Source organism: Trichomycterus rosablanca, chromosome 14 (genome assembly GCF_030014385.1).
Source record: "Trichomycterus rosablanca isolate fTriRos1 chromosome 14, fTriRos1.hap1, whole genome shotgun sequence".
NCBI classification, from domain to species: domain Eukaryota; kingdom Metazoa; phylum Chordata; class Actinopteri; order Siluriformes; family Trichomycteridae; genus Trichomycterus; species Trichomycterus rosablanca.
In genome coordinates this window covers 10,813,849-10,835,479 of record NC_086001.1, presented here as the reverse complement: position 1 = coordinate 10,835,479, position 21,631 = coordinate 10,813,849, and the positions used below count along the sequence as shown (strand labels likewise).

General features: G+C 38.0%; 1 protein-coding gene across 1 annotated transcript in view; it reads left to right on the top strand.

Moving 5' to 3' along the window:
* Positions 1–20,996, top strand: part of ctnna2 (catenin (cadherin-associated protein), alpha 2) — a 600,844-nt gene extending 579,848 nt beyond the window's left edge. Inside the window, exons 13-18 of the mRNA XM_063008183.1 lie at positions 118–269; positions 6,534–6,647; positions 14,860–15,041; positions 16,507–16,612; positions 19,667–19,801; positions 20,069–20,996. Coding sequence (XP_062864253.1) covers positions 118–269; positions 6,534–6,647; positions 14,860–15,041; positions 16,507–16,612; positions 19,667–19,801; positions 20,069–20,356 — 977 coding nt within the window. The 3' untranslated portion in view covers positions 20,357–20,996. The remainder of the gene's footprint in view (positions 1–117; positions 270–6,533; positions 6,648–14,859; positions 15,042–16,506; positions 16,613–19,666; positions 19,802–20,068) is intronic.
* Positions 20,997–21,631: the final 635 nt, after the last annotated feature.

Below are 21,631 nucleotides of genomic sequence, written 5' to 3'. Positions count from 1 at the left end.
CCCACGACCCTTATTGGATAAGCGGTTAAGAAAGTGAGTGAGTGTGTGTTTAACATATTAGTCATATCTATTATTACCTTATTCTAACTTAAGTTCTCTCTCTCTCTCTCTTTTCAGTCATGCCCCGCTTTGCTGAGCAGGTGGAGGTAGCCATTGAAGCCCTGAGCACAAGCCCGCCACAGCCGTTTGAGGAGAACGAGTTCATTGATGCCTCGCGACTGGTCTACGATGGTGTGCGCGACATTAGGAAAGCAGTTCTCATGATAAGGGTGAGTACATCAGAGAGTCAGTGAATGTTACTTATGCATGCACACTACCGAGCACCATCACACTCACAGCATGATCCTGTGATCTTATAACACAGCAGACAATTTCACATCATATGAAGTGTTCACACTTTGCTCTGAATATCAAGAGCAACAAGACATAAGGGCATGATGCTGAAACACTACTATTTCACATGTGTTTTAGAACAGGTAATAAATATATATATATATATATATATATATACTTTTATATAATATGGTCAAGGAATCCCATCCATGACTCCATATCTGTGATTAAAAATGTAGTATTGCTTTAGCTGCTTGAAAATTGACCCTAATAAATGATACATTTATATTTCACTTTTTTTTTTAATGGAACCATTTAAATAAGTCCTGGTCCATGATCAGGGATCTTCTTCAGCTTGTTAATTGGGGTACAAAAATAAATAAATTATAATTTTATGTAGCATCTGTACTGCAATAAGAGAACAACAATTTTGAGGCACTCATCTTAATTCATCTTAAGTATATCTGCTACTTTACTAGGTAATAACTTTTACATTACAGTATACTTTAGGCATAACATTATGACCACCTTCCCAATATTGTGTTGGTCCCCCTTTTGCTACCAAAACAGCCCTGACCTGTCGAGCCATGGACTCCACTCAACCCCTGAAGGTGTGCTGTGGTATCTGGCACCAAGATGTTAGCAGCAGATCCTTTAACTCCTGTAAGTTGTGAGGTCAGGCCTCCATGGATCAGACTTGTTTGTCCAGCACATCCCACAGATGCTGGATTGGATTAAGATCTGAGGAATTTAGAGACCAAGTCAACACCTCAAACTCGTTGTTGAGCTCCTCAAACCATTCCTGAAGCCTTTTTGCTTTGTGGCAGGGCGCGTTATCTTGCTGAAAGAGGCCACCGCCATCAGGGAATACCGTCTCCATGAAAGAGTGTACATGGTCTGCGACAATGCTTAGGTAGGTGGCACGTGTCAAAGTAACATCCACATGGATGGCAGGACCCAAGGTTTCCCAGCAGAACATTGCCCAAAGCATCACACCGCCTCCGCCGGCTTGCCTTCGACCCATAGTGCATCCTGGTGCCATGTGTTCCCCAGGTAAGCGACGCACACGCACCCGACCATCCACGTGATGTAAAAGAAAACGTGATTCATCAGACTAGAACAGGTGCCGTGATGAAGAGATAATGAGTGTTATTCACTTCACCTGTCAGTGGTCATAATGTTATGCCTGGTCAGTATACAGTATATGTTGGTTATCAAAGTTACATTTATTAGTTTAATTATAGTAATTTATTTGCTGTTGTTAATAGTTAATATTTTCTAGATCCTTTTTTTATTTCTTAACCATCTGTGGGTCTTTAGATTGCACCTGACTAGCAAGCTTACCACTGCATCCATACAAAAATAAAAACAAAGGGCGCTTATGTGACACAGCAGTCTATTACACTATACTACCAACTCTGAGAACCGGGTTCAGATTTTTGCAGTGCTATCGGCGGCCCGGGCACAGACATAATTGACTATGTATGAAGGGGGTGATGGATTGATGCCATGTCCAGGGTACTCCTGTCTTTACGCTCAGCATTTCCCAGTGTTTACTTTAACAAATTCATGGTTAATCATTTTGAGCATAATTCACTGTTCAAACAAAAAGCATTGTATGTAGTCAAATCAGTTTTTTTTGTGCCTCACGTTTTCCTTATAGTGAGTCTGGGCTCCACCCGGTACTATACCCGGTACTATATCTCGCATATTGTGAAGTCGTGCATGAATTACTGTTAGCATACTTCTTTTTAATAGTACAGTTGATAAAGCACTGATATAAGAATGGCATAAACCTTTCATTCTAGATCTCATAAGCTGTCATAATTGGTCATATTTAGTTCATACAATAACCTTAGCATGTTGCTTACTTTTAGCTACGACGTCTGTAACAATTCATTTGTCTTCCTGCAGTTTCATCAATACATTTAGCTCACACAGATCAGATCTGCCTGCCTAATAGCCCATCTGTCCCGAGTGGCCAATTTGCACCATCCAGCCACAAGATGTCATTGTGCAATGTTCTGAACACGTTGACGTATTGAAACCGATTCGTTCTGAATCAGTTGTTTTAGTGCTTTGATTTGTTCTGAACCACACTTGTATAACATCAGTGGTATTTATCATTATACCATTACAGCACTCGTTATTACCCAAAGCGACTCCTGTGTAATTTTACGAGTGCAGCATGTAGGCAGCAGCCGCTCTTGTAAAATGAGGCAGACGGCTATAAGATAAATCATCAGCTCTTAGGTGCTAATGGAAACCACATTAAAGCACACTATGCATTTAATTGAACTCTTTTGTGGGGGAATTGTCTATAATAGAACAAAACTGCATAGCTTGCATGGTCAGCTCACTGTATTTTACCAACAAAAGCCTTTTAATTGCTCGAGTCCAGTGGGCATAGTAGGAGACACACAGGGTGCAATAAAGATAACTAACTGCCAGAAATTATTCGCTAGCCTACATTTTGAGTGACAGGAAAGAGCAAAGGTGAAAGATAATTGAGTAGTGAAGATTTTCCGTTTGTCAGAAACAACCAGTTTGGACTCCATTAGGAGCAGTGCTGTTACTGCCTGCAAATTACACATCATTCCTAACTATGCTGTTATTGTCTTTCTGTCAGGCGTTATTCATAATAATGGATCAAATAATAATTTCTGTTTCATGTTTCAGTTGAATTTTTTTCCCTCGGTTACTTTTGTATTTAGGGGTCACCACACTGGATCATTCTGGTTGGCATAATTGATTTGGCACAGTTTTACACCAGATGCGCTTCTTGATGCAACCCTCCTTATTTTTATTTGTGTTTATTCTATTCTCAGTGGGCGGCACGGTGGCTCAGTAGGTAGCACTGTCCTGGGTTCGATCCCCAGGTGGGGCGGTCCGGGTCCTTTCTATGTGGAGTTTGCATGTTCTCCCCGTGTCTGCGTGGGTTTCCTCCGGGAGCTCCGGTTTCCTCCCACAGTCCAAAAACTTGCAGTCAGGTTAATTGGAGACACTGAAATGCCCTATAGGTGAATGGGTGTGTGTGTATGTGTGTCTGCCCTGCGATGGACAGGCGCCCCGTCCAGGGTGTTACTGTGTGCCTTGAGCCCATTGAAAAGCTGGGATAGGCTCCAGCACCCTCGCGCAACCCTTATTGGATAAGCGGTTAAGAAAGGGAGTGAATGAGTGTATTCTCAGTGTTTAGTGCTGTCTCTGCTGCCTTTAGATATTATAGTATATTAAAAAAAAAAGGACCACTCGTACACATCTAGAACTGTGCTATACAGGCATTTCTATACAACCTGTTTAGAATATGTACATACATAAAGTAGAGCTCTCAGTTTAAATACAGTACACTAGATTTAGAACAAGAACTTGCCATATGCAAACAGTATAAATCATTACAATCAGTATTAATTAGCACTCATAAACGCTTTACCAGTACATTAAAAGGCTTTTTTAGAAGGAGCCGATATGTACCTAATGAAACTTGTGACAACTCTTCTTAGGAAATGCCTGGCAACCTCGAACAACTCAACTGCTTTGATGTAAATTCAATTTCTAGAATAGGCTGCTCAGGAAATGAGGCAGAACGTCCACTTGCCATGAAACTAATTATGGATTAAAGTTGTTTTTTAAGGTGACATTTCTAATAAATGTTAGCAGTTTTGACCACAGCCCATGAAACAATTAAACAGGTTTTGAAACGATAAATTCTGATTATATTATGGTTGTTGTTAAACATGTAACTGAAAGGTCAAACTAGGCAGTTCCATCAGAGTGATTAGATGAATTAGAGTACAGAAAAGATTTTATGTTGAGAGTGTGGAATAGGACTGTAATCCAAGGGTACAAATTAGAAGGACAAATGATTTAGTTCTGTGTTTAAAGGTGTGGGATAAGACCTGAAACTATATTCACTACATAAGTAATGTAGTTTCATGTCACCAATAGAGAATTGAGAAAGTTCCATGTTTAAAAACATGGGAAAGGATTGGAAAGTACAGGTTTGGTCATGCTGTTGGCTATTAACATTTTTAAAAGTTCAGCGGTCCGTATTTTTTTTGTTTTTGTGAGAAATGTGGAAATATTTGGAGATCATAATTGTTTTAAGAAAACGATAATAGCAATTTGCATTAAACAGAAGTGAAAATGTAGAATAATAAACAGGTTTAGCCTGGACTCATTATTGTCTTTGCATTCCCTCTGACAGTTACATTACATTACATTACATTGTCTGCTAACAAGCAATGTCTAGACTTTATGCCTGGTTGACCTGATAATGCAAGGTCTGCAAGAAAAAAAAGCTGAAGACCTGCAGGTCATGTATTTTTTTTTTCTCACTGCGTGATTCCATTTTAACAGGCGACTACTTAGTACAGAGCACATATAAACTGAACAGAAGTTTTAAAACAATGATGTAAGTGGTGTGAAACCGGAGCAGTGGGGTGGCATGAATTATTGATGAATATCTGACTGTTCGAATAGCTGACATGTCTTGAGGTCCACCTTTAGCTCCTTTGTGTTTCGGAAAGGAGCATCAGGCATTTTTTTCCTGTCTGTCTGCTCTGGGTGTCAGACATGCCTAGACACACATACAATCAGAGAACAGAGAAGACATGAGGCGTATAAAGATACACATCATGCAGTGGATTCAGAAAGTATTCAGAGCCCTTGACTTTTTTGCATACTTAGTGTTGTGGATCATTGCCAGTTATATACATCAATCTAAACACCTAAGGACTCTTATATACAAAAAAAACTTTATTAATCATTTATTCATTTATTCACTGTCTGTTTTACCACCACTGTCTGTTTTACCACCGCTTTATCCAATTTAGGGTCTCGGTGGGTACAATTCACTGGGCAAGGTAGGAAACACTCTGGACAGGTCACCAGTCCATAGGGGCAATTTCAGTATCTCCAATTACCCTGACTTCATGTCTTTGAACTGTGGGAGGAAACCCATGCAGACCTGAGGAGAACATGCAAACTCCTCACAGAAAGGACCCAGACCGCTCCAACTGGAAACCAAACCCAGGACCTTCTTGCTGTGAGGTGACAGTGCTACCCACCGAGTCACCGTGCTGCCCTCACTCGATCATTGTTAAAGCCCAATTGGCAGCAGGTACAGCTGCAAGCCCTCTACTAGCTTTGCATACCTGGATTTGGGATATTTATGCCATTGCCGTAGACTATCCTTTCAAGCTCAATTAGATTGGTTTAGGAAGCTAACTGGATGAGCACTGTCTGGGATATTCTTGGTTATTCAAAGACATTCAGAGACTTGACCCAAAGTCACTCCTAAATTATTGTGGCTATTAGAAATTGAGCTTTTACCTGAGTTTGGGAGTGTTTTTCCAAGAGTGTTATTGATGTGACAATCTGTCTGTCTCGATGACATTCCAGAGCAGGGCCGGCGCTAGGGGGGGGCTGAGGGGGGCATTGCCCCCCCAAATTGTGTCTTTGCCCCCCCAAGCACAATGCAAGCAACGGCTATTTTTAAAATTATCTCTGAACCAATCACAAAAATGCATTTTGTTTTACAGTGTGAAGATATTTCCTTGCTTATTCCTGATTGGCTCTTTGAGTCATATAAAAATCTGTTCTGTTAGTGTGAGCGAGAGGCAGGTATACTGGTAAACACTCTTCTGAGTTTAAACTGACTTCCACATGGTAATATTTGCTTAACTGTGGTTTTTCGTTGCTTTAATGTTACTTACCTCTTACATAGGTGTTGCTTAAATTATTTTATTAGCCGTTAGCGGTTAGGCTAATGAACTAATGGCAATTTAATTAAGGGGGCGTATTAAAATGAAATACAATTAGATAATCTTTTTTCTCCATTTACATAATCAACATGTATGAGGTAAAGAAATAAAAATGCATGTTTTCGAACTTAAACTTAAAACCCAATGATTAAAAAATACATCACTTTAAGCCAGTATCAATAGCTTGGCTGTCATCATTCATGCACAAATCAAGCCTTGAATATATTTCTGGCTTCAAAAACATGACTATCAACATGCCCCCTCATTAGGTTTTACTGCCCCCCCAAGCAAGTCAGTCCAGAACCGGGGCTGTTCCAGAGGTTTTCACTCATGTTCACGTCAATGTGAAACAATGTGAAACATTGTCAGAGCACTGAAAAGCAAGACATAGAGGCTGCAAGGCAGTTTTGTGCTATAAAATATTTCTTTTGTTTCCAGACACCTGAAGAACTGGAGGACGATTCTGACTTTGAACAGGAGGATTATGACACTCGTAGCCGTACCAGTGTCCAGACTGAAGATGACCAACTCATTGCTGGCCAGAGTGCTAGGGTAAGTGATTTTTCTTTTTCTCCTGTAAACTACTGAGGGTTTGTCAGTTTGTGTAAAATCGACACTGGACTATCACTTTAAAAATTGTGAGTAGGTGAATTGGAAGTGTAGCTTGCTTTAGCCGCAGTGTATGCACACAATGCCTCTTAACATTCATGTTTAAAACACTAGGTCTGTAGCTCATCTTTATAAAATCATTAGATTTTAACAAAACCATTAAAATTGGGTCCTAGGAAGAAACATATATTTTTTAATACTGCTAATTAAAAGGTTTTTTTTTTTACAAGTACTTAATTTTAATAGCCGAATTATTCTTAATTATTAACTATTAGCTAAATTAAGTTAGGTATGGAGTCTTAATGTTTTCCCAGGTCACTGTTGGTTGCTTATTTAAAATCAGCTTTTAACAAATGTGAAGCCCTTTCTTTTCTTAAAACTATTGGCAAACTGATTTGTAAAATATATGTTTAAAAAAGAAAGGCACATGTTTAATCTTTTGTTATGTGACTTCAAAATGCAATTTGTTATAATGTCTATAATTTGTGCAAGCAGAAATAATGAATTTAAATTTGAGTAAAGATAAGTATTCTACTGTATTATACAGTGGTATCTTGTAACTCAACGTCCCCTGAACTCAAAATCTTTGAAATTCAACACCCTTTGTCGAGAAATTTGGACCCTTAAACTCAACGTGTTCAGTTTGTTTTTTAAAAATGTATTTAATTTCCAATTAACAACGAACAGTCGCTTTGTTCAGCGCTCGGCTTGAGTGTTGCGGTAATACAAAGTATAAATATGAGATGAATCTGCATTTGTGTGGAATAACCGTCAGATTCACTCTGAAAGCTCCACATGTTTCTGTGTTCAGCTGAATTTATTTTCTGTTTCACTTTTAAACTTATGTTACAGCTCGGGGTTCTTAGAACTTGTAAGAATCAGCTTTTATTTCAGTGTTTTTTTATTATATTTTTTTTATTTTCAGTGTATAAGTGTCAAAAACAACCCCATTATTTTACATTAACCTAAAATATATGCAGCTCCACGGGACCATGGAACGCATTAACAGGTTTCCCATACATATGGGGAAAAATACCTTGAAACTCGACATCTTTTCAACTCAACGCCAGTTTCATAACCAACTCACATTGAGTTTCAAGGTACCACTGTACATGAAAAGTTCATAGCTAATAATGTGTAGATTATTAATGTCTTTACAGTAAAGCACCATTTATTATTAATATTATTTAGACTGTCCCTTTCAAATGCACTTAATAACAAAAAAAAAAACATCGATACCTCTCCAAAGTATTAATTTAAAATAGTTTAGTTACAGTCATTGCTAATAGATAAATAAAAGCAGTTATCTAACATGCCTCAGGCGATCTCAGTTCCAGCATGACTGTGCCCCTGTGTATAAAACCAGGTCTATAAAAATGTGCTTTGATGTATACAGAGCCCTGATTTTTAATTGTAATTTGGTGTGGAGAAACTCCAGTGGTCTTTTTTTGTAATTTGAATTGTGAGCTGGGCCGTCTCAGCTGTGTCATTCCCACAGACCTTAACATGCTGTGAAAAGCCTTCCCAGACAGTGGAGGCTGTCATAGCTGCAAGGGTGGAAGTTGTGACTCCATATTAATGGCAGTGGTTTTAAAAAAGGGTGCATTTTTCTGTGTGAAGAATTGAGTCAAAACTCCGGTGTATGATAATCACCCATACAGCTCAGATAAAACAGATAGAGATCAGGTTGAAAAATGCTGGAGTTTTTCATTAATAGGAAAATAGTTTTCCTAAGAGAACCGCTGGCAGACACACTATTTTTCATCCAATGTGTTTTAGCTCTTATGATAAAAAAGGAAATGATAAACAGACGGCAGCACTGAGGATGATGGATACAATAAGTACTAAGCTGGAATACATTTGGCCCGTCTGATCTCAGGCCAGGAATAAGGAAATACACTTGATTTAAAAATGCATTTATTACAGTACAACCTTATACAGTACTTATACAGTAAGTGCTAATTAACATTTAATCATTTAGCGTGTTGATCAGGTTATTAATTGTAATATAACAGTTTGCTAATAGCAGCCAGGCATTTTTTCCCTATTTAACACAAGACAAGATGCATTTTGTCTACCCTCCCTAGAGACAGTATTAGCCTAGTGTGTAAGGCTTTGGGCTACCATTTGGAAAGTTGTGGGTTTTAATTCTGGCTCTGCTATGTAGTCATTGTTGAGCCTTTGAACAAGCCTCTAAAGCGATTCAGTGGCTGACCTCTGCGCTCTGACCCCAGCTTTCATGTAAAAATTCCGTCTGCTCTGGATTATTATTAGTAGTAGTTGGAATAGTAGTAGCAGCAGTAGTAATAGTACACTGGAAACAAGGGGGATAATGTTGTGGGAATTCAAAATAACCCTTAAAGATTGACACAGACAACCGGGATAGTGATAAAAGCAAATAATCAATTTATTACTCAGCTGAGGGCCAATCTCAATGCAAACGCAAACATGCCTTTACAGGAGAGAAAGGGCGACTCCGTCTGCCCTATCACAGTATTTATACCCCGCTTACTGCCCCTTCAGACTAACTCTGCTCAGCAACCCAGCTCAAGGTCAACTTCCCACACCAAACTTGTTAATCATCCTACAAGAATAGTCAGTTTGTTAGAAACATGGCGTATTTCCACAAGAATGCACCAGTATCAAAACTGCACGTGCATCCCCGCACACACAGTCCTGACACCCATGCATTCCCACGGAAGCAAGAAGCCCATGCCAAGGTCAACATATCTCTGGACCTAAGAAACCTTCTAAAAGTCTCTTCTACCTCTGCTAATTGAACTAAGAAAGCAGAAACTTATGAGTTGAATGCAAATAACTAATAAAATATAAAATTTCCATTCACAATAATCACCTACTTCTACTTATAGACAGTTAAGAGCAGCCAATCAACCTTCCACATGTTCTTAGGAGATGGTATCCAGAGTACCCAAACTCCCTACAGTGACCAGAGGAGAGAAACAAACCCAAGTCCTCAAGACCCATGTTGTTGTGTGGCATACGCTCCTTCAGTTGTGCCACGTTTAAACCGATACATTGCTACTGATCCTGCGTGCAGTCTTGGTTGATGTGAAGACACTAATGCAATATTATGAACGCTGATTTATAGCGCACAATAGTGATTATTCAAGACACAGTGCATTGCCAAAAGTATGTGGACACCAGACCAGAAGCATCTTATTCCAAAACTATAAACATTATTATGAGGTTTGTCTACTTCACACTTCAGCTTTCCACAATGTTTTGGAGTGTGTCTGTGGGAATTTGTGCTTAATCAATCAAGAAAAAGTTTCATTTATTTATTTATTTTTATTTTTTATTTTTGTACACATGAATAAAACTCTCATTACTCTTAAATCCAGTCACTTAAAGTCAGTGGGTACGCAGTAATATACACCCAGTCACTCTTTCAGCTCTGCACCTGAACACCACTGCTGATAAGTTAGTCCTAATATTATACACTATATGCCAGGATGTTTTGACTTTAGATAACACACATTATAAGATATTTGTAGGCAAGTTAAAAAGTAGGCATGTTCTTAATCTGGGGTCAGGAACGGCAAGCTCTAAGTGTGTGTTGAATTGGCTTTGTATGGGAAAGGATTTGCCAGCATGCTAAGCTCCTACACTCTGCTCTCGTTATCGGCAAGCAGGGAGAGGAAGAGGGATTTAGGCTAACTGAATTCTGAAGTAGGACAGGAAGAAAAGTAAATGTGAACAGATATTTGCGACCCCGTAGTCATCCCACAGGATCAGACTAAACTCTGCTCAACAGTTTAAGGCCTTTTTTAAAAGATCTTTATGATTGTTATGTTAAGAAAAAATATATATAAAGCAATAAATCACTGGTAATGCTGGACATAAATATATAAATAATTAGCCACAATCAGAGTAAAAAAAAATCATTCTGCTAAGATCATAATTAGTGGGAATTTGTGATGGAATATGTGATTCATTCCGGAAACATTAGTGTGACATTTTTATAGGTATTTTTTTCTTTGTTTACCATTTTTCCCCAGAAGGTCATGACCATAATAACCCTTTCAAACTTAAAAAGTAGAGACTGAAAATGAGCTTTTTCTAAGTATTAAAAAATCAATTTGACCTTGTTATTTTCACCAAAGAATTGTATTATCAAGCCAGAACTTAACAATTATTTACTTCACAGTAGGGACAATCCATTACATCTCATAATACTCACCTGCAAGGTTCATGACCAAGTTGAAACTTTGTAGTAACTACAGACATACAGGGAACTGTCCAGAGAGAAACACTATGAGCTTTATGAATACCACACTACTAACACAGGCATTTTGACAAGACAGCAAGACAGTGGCAATGATGGCAAGAGTTCCCTCCCTCAGGCACAGCCAATTGTAGCCAAATCCAGCTTACATAGTGCAAATACAACAATAACTATTAGGGTGTTTTTATACAGGCTTTTAAGTTTCTATTTGTGTGAATGCTTTATGAGCACTAAATAAAGACCAATGTCTGGTTAATTTTATGACTTTTTGATTAAACTGCACTTTTTTCTCTCAAGCACAGTAACTGCAAATAGGCTGTAAATAAAGCACTGAACAACTTTTATTGGGCATTCTAAAAGCTTTCGTAGAGCTTTATATAGCCACACTAAAGCCAAACAAGTGTTACTTACTGTGAGCATTAATTGTTTTCTGACCTCAAACAGTTGAGAGAGTTCTAAGTTAAAAAATTCCAAGTTCTCCGTTGTCATGAATGCACTATTAGCATGCAGTGAAATACGGTCGGGTTCAACAACATTAGGAATATTAGGCTTATTCTGATTGAAATGCTTGATTACAAAACATGATAGTAATAACAAACATGATATTTATAGGTATAAGTAGGCTATAAGCTAAGACAGTATACAAGGAAAACATTATGGTAATGTAGGTTGACAAATCAAGGGTCAGCAGGTTCATATTATATTGTTCTTATTATTTCAAATAAGGATTACATACTTGAAGAATGTTTTAAATATAATAGTTAAACCAGTCTGAATAAAGCAAAAAAAAAAAACATATAACAAGTTACATACAGTATCTGTTGGTGTAACTGTCTTTGTAACAGCCATAGCCAGTGTTTTACCCTGTGCACAATAAAGCTTAAAATAGACACATCAAAAGCTGTAGGCAACGTTATTTGTATTTCTTCATTACAAGGCTGCTAAAGGTCACTTTGTGGCCAACCAATCATTAAAAATACATAAAGTTCACACCTCTAAGTTGACTAGGTGCCCTATTAAAAACAATTATACGTTCTCAGCTCTGAATATTGCGAATGTGGGTATTTTAAATATAATTATGTAGATAAATAAAGTGTAGGTGCATGGGTGGTGCAGTGGTAAAATACGCTATGCCACTACTGTAGAGATTCTGGGTTCAAAGCTTAGCAGTGCTATTAGGGGTTTACACAGTTTTATTTATTTTATGTCTACAAAGGCCTTGTTTTGGGGGTGGCCAAACAGCCTAGCTGTTGGGAGGTGCACTCTCAGTGCCGGTCCCAAGCCCAGAGAAAAATAAGGAGGGTTGAATCAGGGAGAGAATCCAGTAAAATAAAATAAAATAAATAATTAAATAAATAAAACTACGCTGCGTAAGGTATGCGACTGGTATACAAAAATGTTTTTACTGTTTTTTTTTTTAATTATTATTTTGGCTGCTAATGTATTTAGGGTTCTAAATACATTAGCAACCAAAATAAAATGAAAAAAAAACCAGTAATAATAACTATAATAATGATAATAATAATGATAACAATAATAATGATAATAATAATAATAATTAAAAAAAATAATAATAATAATAACAATAATAATGATAATAATGATAATAATAATAATAACAATAATAATTATAATAATGATAATAATAATAAAATAATAATAATAATATGAAATTATAATAATAAAAACAATCATAAAATAATAATAATAATGATAATAATAATAGTAATAATAATAATAACAATAATAATGATAATAATAATATGAAATAATAATTATTGTTATCGTTATTTTTGTTATTATTATTATGATAATAATAGTAATAATAATAATAACAATAATATGATAATAATAATAATAATTATTATTATTATTATTATTATTTCTTATTATTATTTTATGTGGTAACAACAAAAATGCCATTAATCTGCTATAAAAATATTATTCTAGTACTGAGATAAAAATATTCCTGTTGTTTACCATGTTTTTGTTTTTGACAACCATAGCTGTAACTTTTGTTAAACTTGAAATCTGTTTTAATAAGACATCTCAGCCCCACATTTCCCCACATCTCCAATAAATGTTTAATTTTGTCTCTGAACCCCCGGTCCTTCCACACACACACATGCCCTGCCCTCCTTGCCTTTTTCACCTCTTTGAACAAATGCATTATTCATTTACTAGTGTAAGTGAGGCAATTATACATTTATCTTACAAATAATATTGTCCCTGTGACCTTGCAGAAAAAGATTAATGCAGCCTTAGACCTTAGCAAAATTGCTTTGGAGAGAGAATTTAATTCCCTACTAGAGGGCCAAACAATTGGATTTGCTCTTTATGACTCAGGAATGTCAAGAGGAGTCCCAGAAGGTCCTACTGTATTATTAAGCCTTAAGTTTTTTCAATGTCATTTTAAAGGAACAGTTTGGCCAGAAATTAAATGCTTTTTTTTCTTATCTGAAAAGTAGCCAGCTGACCAGAGAAGCTGTGATTTAAAAAAGAAAAAAGTCAGGTGAATGGCTGGGACATGTAAGAACCATCACCATTCATTATTTCTTTATTTTATCATTTAATTTTTTTCAAACATTATTGTGTTAATTCAGGTTCAGGTTTATGTTGTTGTCTTGTTAAAATCCCCAGATTTAGTTTTCTGGCCAATAAAATAAAAACCTAAAATAAAAATATTTTGGCACATATGACTGCATTTTAGGGTCATATGCGGTCAAAAAGACAGTGCCATTATTCCCAGGAAAAGTCACATTCTAATGGACATAGGGTGTGTAATGATAAGGGTCTTTTGATAAAGTTACACTTATGTATTAGTACTGGAACTCTGAAACGGCTCTGCAAGAAACTGTGCTTATTTTGTCAGTTCATAGGTGAGAGCTGAGGTGCTTCTCTAAACTGGCAGCCCCCAACAGTTAGTCTACTTTGTCCTCGAAATATTGTCACTTTATTCCTGTAATTTTACAAACTCAGTATCCAAACATTATGGTTTTGTTGTAAAAAAAACATTAAAGGGCCTTTCCTAAACTGTTGTCTCAATATTATATTTTATATGATTGATATTAAACCTTTTAACTATTGGTGTGGCTGAAGCATTTGCAATCAATAATTAGCGGACACCTCAATACTTTTGGTCATATAGTGTATAACCAATCAACAGGCTAATGGATATGCTTATATAGTTGTAGAGTTAATTAAGTACGAGTACAATTTTATATTTTCATTGGAAACAGTGAGGGTGGGAGGAGTGGTAATTGGTCATGTCTGAGAGACTGAGAGAGAGCTTACAGTCCAGATTTAGCTCCATTTAATTTCCACTATTTGGACGCTCAAAGAAGCTGTAAGAGGAAGAATATTTTCATGTGATGATGATGATGTGAAAGCAGCGGTGCATCAGTGGCTACACGCTCAACCAAAAACATTGTTTGCTGATGGCATTAAAAAGTACCCTCATATTAAACACCTCTTAACTATAGATGTGGTGGAAATATCTGCACTCAATTTGCTGCTGGTCTTCATGCCAACTTTGACGCTATTTCCGACCTTAAACATTACAGAGTGGTGTGAATGTGAAGGACCAAACGAAGATTATTTGGGTCAAAATGCCACTAATGTTTATATGATACATCATATATGATAAGTCATATTTAAATAGAACAAAAATCTGTTTAATCTGAGATTTGTTTTCTACGTCAAAGATGTTTTGACATGAATATGAAAAAGTCATTTTTATTGATTTAATGGGACATTGTCATTTCCCCCAGTGATAGGCAGCAAATTAATTTAGGTTTTTGACAGACAGAGATAAAGTCAGACCGTCTGGCAGTACATTTCGTTTCTTTTAACTTCTGTTTCTTTTATTATTATTTCTTCCTGCCCTTTCTTGTCCTCTCTCTGTCATAGGCCATCATGGCTCAGCTCCCTCAGGAGGAGAAGGCCAAGATAGCTGAGCAGGTAGAAAGCTTTCGGCAGGAGAAGAGCAAGCTGGACGCTGAGGTGGCTAAGTGGGACGACAATGGCAATGACATCATTGTGCTGGCCAAGCAGATGTGCATGATTATGATGGAGATGACTGATTTTACCAGGTACGCAAACACAAGATCTATTAAAATGGGAGCTTTTGTATTATTACCTGGCTTTTATGAAATGGAAATTCAGGAAAACAGTTTATACACATTAAAAAATGCATGTAAGAGAATAATTGATTTTGTAAACATTAAAAATAGTATTAAAAACAAATAATTACCATAAATTTGCTATGTTGGTATACTATTAATGAAGCAGGTTTTGGGTTTGTTATTTTTTATTTATTTTTAAATATATTTATTTAAACACGTTGAGTGGTTAATGAAAGAAAATGCTAGCCACCACTGAGATCTGGGTTTGAATCTCAGTTGCGCCATCAGACAGCCAGGCATCTACACAGCTGTGATTAATGATGTCTAAGGGGGGAGGCCAAAGTCCTGTGATGGATTGGAGCCCTGCTTAGTATTGTTTCTTGTGCACAGTGCTACCTGGTGAAAGCGGTTGGTGAAAAAATGATATATTGTGGAAATACACTGATCAGCCATAACATTAAAACCACCTCCTTGTTTCTACACTCACTGTCCATTTTATCAGCTCCACTTACCATATAGAAGCACTTTGTAGTTCTACAATTACTGACTGTAGTCCATCTGTTTCTCTGTTCTTCAATGGTCAGGACCCCCACAGGACCACCACAGAGCAGATATTATTTAGGTAGTGGATCATTCTTAGCACAGCAGTGACACTGACATGGTGGTGGTGTGTTAGTGTGTGTTGTGCTGGTATGAGTGGATCAGACACAGAAGCGCCATGTCCACTCACTCTATTAGAGTGGTCCACCTTGTAGATGTAAAGTCAGAGACGGTCATTCATCTATTGCTACAGTTCAGTGTCACTGCAGTGCTGAGAATGATCCACCCCCCAAATACTACTTACTCTGTGGGGGTCCTGACCATTGAAGAACAGGGTTAAAAGAGGCTAACAAAGCATGCAGAGAAACAGATGGACTACAGTCAGTAATTGTAGAACTACAAAGTGCTTCTATATGGTAAGTGGAGCTGATAAAATGGACAGTGAGTGTAGAAACAAGGATGTGGTTTTAATGTTATGGCTGATCGGTGTATGCGTTTAATTATTAGTACTTTATCTGTTTGTAATTCATTATTTATTATACACCGGTAAGTTGTATTGGGTGATTTAAGTAATAAAAATTATAAAGCTAAATTCATCAAAAAAAGTAGAAATATACCCAGATAACTAGGCACAAGGTATTAATACACTGTGGATAATGATCTGTTTCATTTATTATATCAAATTAATGACATGTTTTTATGTTTTTACTTTACCCCCAGCCCTTGAAAAGCTCTGTATATGAGTTCATTTACTGGCTTGACTGTTTTCTGTTGTTTAATAGTGTGCTTTTGTTTAAGACTGCTCTGGTCTATGAGGAATTGTGTGGCCTTCATCCCAGCATGAAAACCTGATGAATCCGCAGCAATGCAGTCATTTGTTTTGTGTTCACAGGGGAAAGGGGCCACTGAAAAACTCTTCCGATGTGATCAATGCAGCCAAGAAGATTGCAGAGGCTGGTTCCAGAATGGACAAACTGGCCCGTGCTGTCGCCGACCAGGTAAGAGGAAAAAATAGTACTGCTGTAGCCTGGGTGTTTTTACACTGGCATGTTTTAGTATTATCTTATACACTGTGTTAGCGTAACTGCATTCTAAACAGCGTTCAGTTCAAAGAGGCCTAATTAGCATGACAACACTGCAACAGTAGTGTCACTGTTCAATTTGGCTTACTACTTCCAATAATATGTCTGTGCCTTCGTACGCCAACGAGGCATAAAATTATGACCACTGACAGGTGAAGTGAAGAACACTGATTATCTCTTCATCACAGCAACATTTTATCCTCAAAGTTGATGTGTTAGAAGCAGGAAAAATTGGCAAGCGTGAGGATTGAAGGATTTGAGTGAGTTTGACAAGGGCCAAATTGTGATGGCTAGACGACTGGGTCAGAGCATCTCCAAAACTGCAGCTGTTGTGGGGTGTTCCCGGTCTGCAGTGGTCAGTATCTATCAAAAGTGGTCCAAGGAAGGAACAGTGGTGATCCGGCGACAGGGACATGGGCAGCCAAGGCTCATTGATGCACGTGAGGAGCGAAGGCTGGTCTGTGTGGTCCGATCTAACAGACGAGCTACAGTAGCTCAAATTGCTGAAGAAGTTAATGCTGGTTCTGATAGAAAGGGGTCAGACTCCATGCCTCGACGGGTCTGGGCTGTTTTGGCAGCAAAAGGGGGACCAACACAATATTAGGTACGTGGTCATAATGTTATGCCTCCGCTTTTTGCTGCCTTAGAACTGGTGCACATCAGTAAATGTACAGTGATTTTTTTAGCAAATGGGTACAGGATCACAGCCTGAGTCTTTTTAATTGAATTAGCACTCCAAAGGTGTTGCATTCATTATCGAATGAGCACCTTCACGCTAATGTGCTGACATCCCTTTTATATAATCAATCACTGCAGCTCCTTGGAAGACAAAAGCTAGATGAGTGAACAATCATGTGTATGAATGCACTGGTGCTTGGGCTGAGCTATTCCTCAATATATCACGGCTCAGCCTAGGGGAGTTCGAAAACTGCTGATTCACTGCTGGCCCACTGACATGCTGTGTTAATCGAACTTGCAAGGTATTGCTTTTCCCTTACATAAAGGAAAAAAAAACTGCCTTGCAGATGGGGAGTAATAGGAGTGCTGGACCGAGTTTGCCAAATACAAAATGGGTTTCTCTCATCCCAAAACTAGACTCTAATCAGTGTGTGTGTGTGTGATTGTTTATTCATATTTCAGGCATATTTAAAGGCCAAAACAAACAGGTGGCTCACAGTCAAGCTTTTTAATAACTAGCCAAGCTTTTAAATGTTCTGTTCTTGGGAATGATTCAAGAATAAAGTCTAGGTTTACAATTCATTAGTTTAATATTGGTGCAATACATGATGAGCTTTTTTGATAAAAGCTGGGCTCAGGATCACCAAGTAACCCTGGCCACGAGGCAAAAGAAGAACATATGTTTTATTGGTCATGTATACATATACAGTTGTACAGTACAATGAAATTCTCTCTTCGCATATCCCAGCTTGTTTGGAAGCTGGGGTCAGAGCGCAGGGTCAGCCATTGTACGCCACCCCTGGAGCAGATAGGGTTCAGGGCCTTGCTCAAGGACCCAACAGTGGCTGCATAGCAGAGCCTGGATTTAAACCGCCAATTTTCCGGTTGATAGCCCAAAGCTCTACCAACTAGGCTACCACTGTCCCACTGTACCACTGAGGCAAGAATACCACTCCATTCCCAGTGGTGTAAAAAGTGTAAAAGTACAAGTATCTTACCAGAAATTTACTTTGATAGAGGTAAAAGTCACCTCTTAGAATATTACTTGAGTAAAAGTCTTGAAGTATCTGAGGTTTAATGTATTTAATTATTAAAAGTAATTTTCTGATATTACATGTTCTTAACTATTAAACAATGTTCAATGCACTTAAGTTGACAACACGTGGCCTTGTTTTTTGTAGGTATAAGGTAGACTCCATTGTTAAGGTGGTTTACAGGCTTAAAATTTTGACTGCTTGTGTTTTTATTAACAACATTTACTTGTACTTCCACTTTTAACACTTTTAAAAGTCAGAAAATGACTTTCGATACTTAAGTAATATTTTCTTAAGTAATATTTTAAGAGGTAACCTTTACTTTTATTAAGGTAGATTTCTGGTAAGATACTTGTACTGTTATACTTTAGTCACCACTGTCCCTTCCTCCCGAATGGTCAATCAAAAGCACAGCTAAGATTCAAACCCCGATTCCAGGGTTGGTGGGCTAGCGTGATAGCGTATTCCCCTTACATGCAGTGCAACTGTTTCTAATGTAGGCTTTATTTAGAAAGTACTTAATCCTGAAATTGCACACATCAGTATTTAGACTGCAGTGTTGCACGCAACAGCATTTTTCTAATCAGAGCACTCTTCATTAATAACAATGAGTACAGTGCAGAAAATAAAGTCCTGCAGTGGTCTGATAATGTGTTGCATAGATTATTTTACCAGAATAGTAAAGCTTTTTCCACCACTGCTGCAGACCTCTTACGTGACAGAGGAGGGTCATATCTATCTCATGCCAGAGACAGGGAGCAGTATGGCATACATAGAGTCATGCACTGCTCTCCATTATTCACCATCTCCTTCCAACAGCTATTGGCAATCGTGTCTGTGTAGGTGCCAGGCAGGATGATTGCACAGTTGAGATTTAGTTCAAATGTGGTGCACAGCACGCTGACTTTTCACTGATAAAGTGGCATTAATGTCTGGGTGCCAATCATGTCTTTGTAAATGCCTGTACTGCTGAGATTTAGAACCTTTTCTTAGCAATGATGGGCTACTTTTTTTCTTTTAATAAACTGCTACAGCTTTTGGGTACCATTACACCCTAATTATGTATTTGTTCATTCATTAAATGCATTAAAAGCACAAATGTCAATTCAATTTTCTATAAGGACATTTTTGCTTACTTAAAATATATTTTAATTAGGATATTTATGCCAAAAATCTATTACCACATGACTAAATCAAAGATAATTAGCAGAAATTAACACTGATACATATTTAAATCGCTTCCCTTGTCGTTTTGCAGTGTCCTGATTCAGCCTGTAAACAAGACCTGCTGGCTTACCTGCAGAGAATCGCCCTGTACTGTCACCAGCTGAACATCTGCAGCAAAGTTAAAGCTGAAGTCCAGAACCTGGGAGGAGAGCTCATCGTCTCAGGGGTATGTTCCCGCAAGCTCAGCAACCGCATTACACAAATGACACACGAACCATCACTTTGTATATCTGCATACATCAGGAAGAGAAAAAGAACAAAAATGCTTGTTCAGTTTGCCTTTCCTACAACATATTGAACGTAACGTTGTTTGCATTGATTTTTGAGTCATTACCAGCCAAGCTAGAGTTACACTGCATCACCTCAAGATGTGCTAAGTAAGTGAAATCAAAACCTTGGAGAGTCACCTGACCTCCTGTGTTGTTTGTTCCAGCTGGACAGCGCTACATCCCTCATCCAGGCAGCCAAGAACCTGATGAACGCTGTGGTGCTGACAGTCAAGGCCTCTTATGTGGCTTCCACTAAGTACCAGAAGGTATACGGTACAGCTGCAGTCAATTCTCCCGTTGTGTCTTGGCGCATGAAGGCACCGGAGAAGAAGCCGCTAGTAAAAAGGGAGAAGCCTGAAGAGTGCCAGACTCGCGTTCGGAGGGGTTCCCAGAAGAAACACATCTCGCCAGTGCAAGCCCTCAGCGAGTTCAAGGCTATGGACTCGTTTTAATTCCGTAGCTGGAAAGCTTCAAGGCTTAACCTCCTCCCAAATTCTTCCCAACCTTTTCTTTTTACCGTCTTCTGCCCATGGCTTTCCATATCCAAGTCGTGTCCAGTTTCTTAAGGGTGTTGGAGTGGAAACCTCCAGCCTCGGTCTTCTTAAGAACTAAGTGCATTTCACTACAAGACACAAACACATGGATGAGTGATCTGTTTACCGTCGGAGCTTCAGTACAGTTCCTGTGGTGTCTCTTAGTTACCAGTGTTAACTACTGACTAGCCATATTTTACAGATAAAGAAAATACTCGGTGCGTTAGATGTCGGCTCTAGATGTTGAGGTATGCTGAAGCTCCTAATAAACTTTGAAAACTGAATATGGCTCGTAGATTTAGAAATAATTTATGTTGAACCTTTTTTTGTCTTTTGGTGCTCCATATAATCCACCTGGTGACATTTAACATGTTGCCATTTATTTAATTCTATTATTGCATCACTAACTATAATTATTGCAGCCTGGTTGGTCATGGTGTTGAACGTACTCCTAGAAACGTAATAGACCGATCTGACTTGTTGTGTGGTTTGCTCGGAGAATAAGTAGAATCCTGCATATCTTTATAGTCGCAGTTCTCTAATAAACCTTGCAACAGTGCACTGAGTCCGAATCATTATTTTGAATGTATACTTCTCACTGTCAGTTTTTTTTTTTGTTTAGGTATCTTCCACATATATCCTGGTAAGTGTCACAAGTGGGCTAGAACCTGTCCCAGAAACACTGAGCACAAAGCAGGACATCACATACACATTTATAGAGCTGTTGTAATTTTTTGCTGTGTAATTTGTTTCATATTTTTATGACACAAACATTCATACGAATGTCTGCCTGATCATGGTTTGCGTACATACGTACATGTCTTTTCACAATATACAGACAGACAGATGGATGGATAGACAGACAGACAGACAGACAGACAGACAGACAGACAGACAGACAGAAAGATAGATAGATGGACGAACAGATGGATGGACGAATAGATGGATGGACGAATAGATGATAGACAGACTGGCAGACAGATAAATAGACTAATAGAATGATAGATAGATAGATAGATAGATAGATAGATAGATAGATAGATAGATAGATAGATAGATAGATAGATAGATAGATAGATAGACACAGACAGACAGACAGACAGACAGACAGACAGACAGACAGACAGACAGACAGACAGACAGACAGATAGATAGATAGGTAGGTAGGTAGATGATAGATAGATAGATAGATAG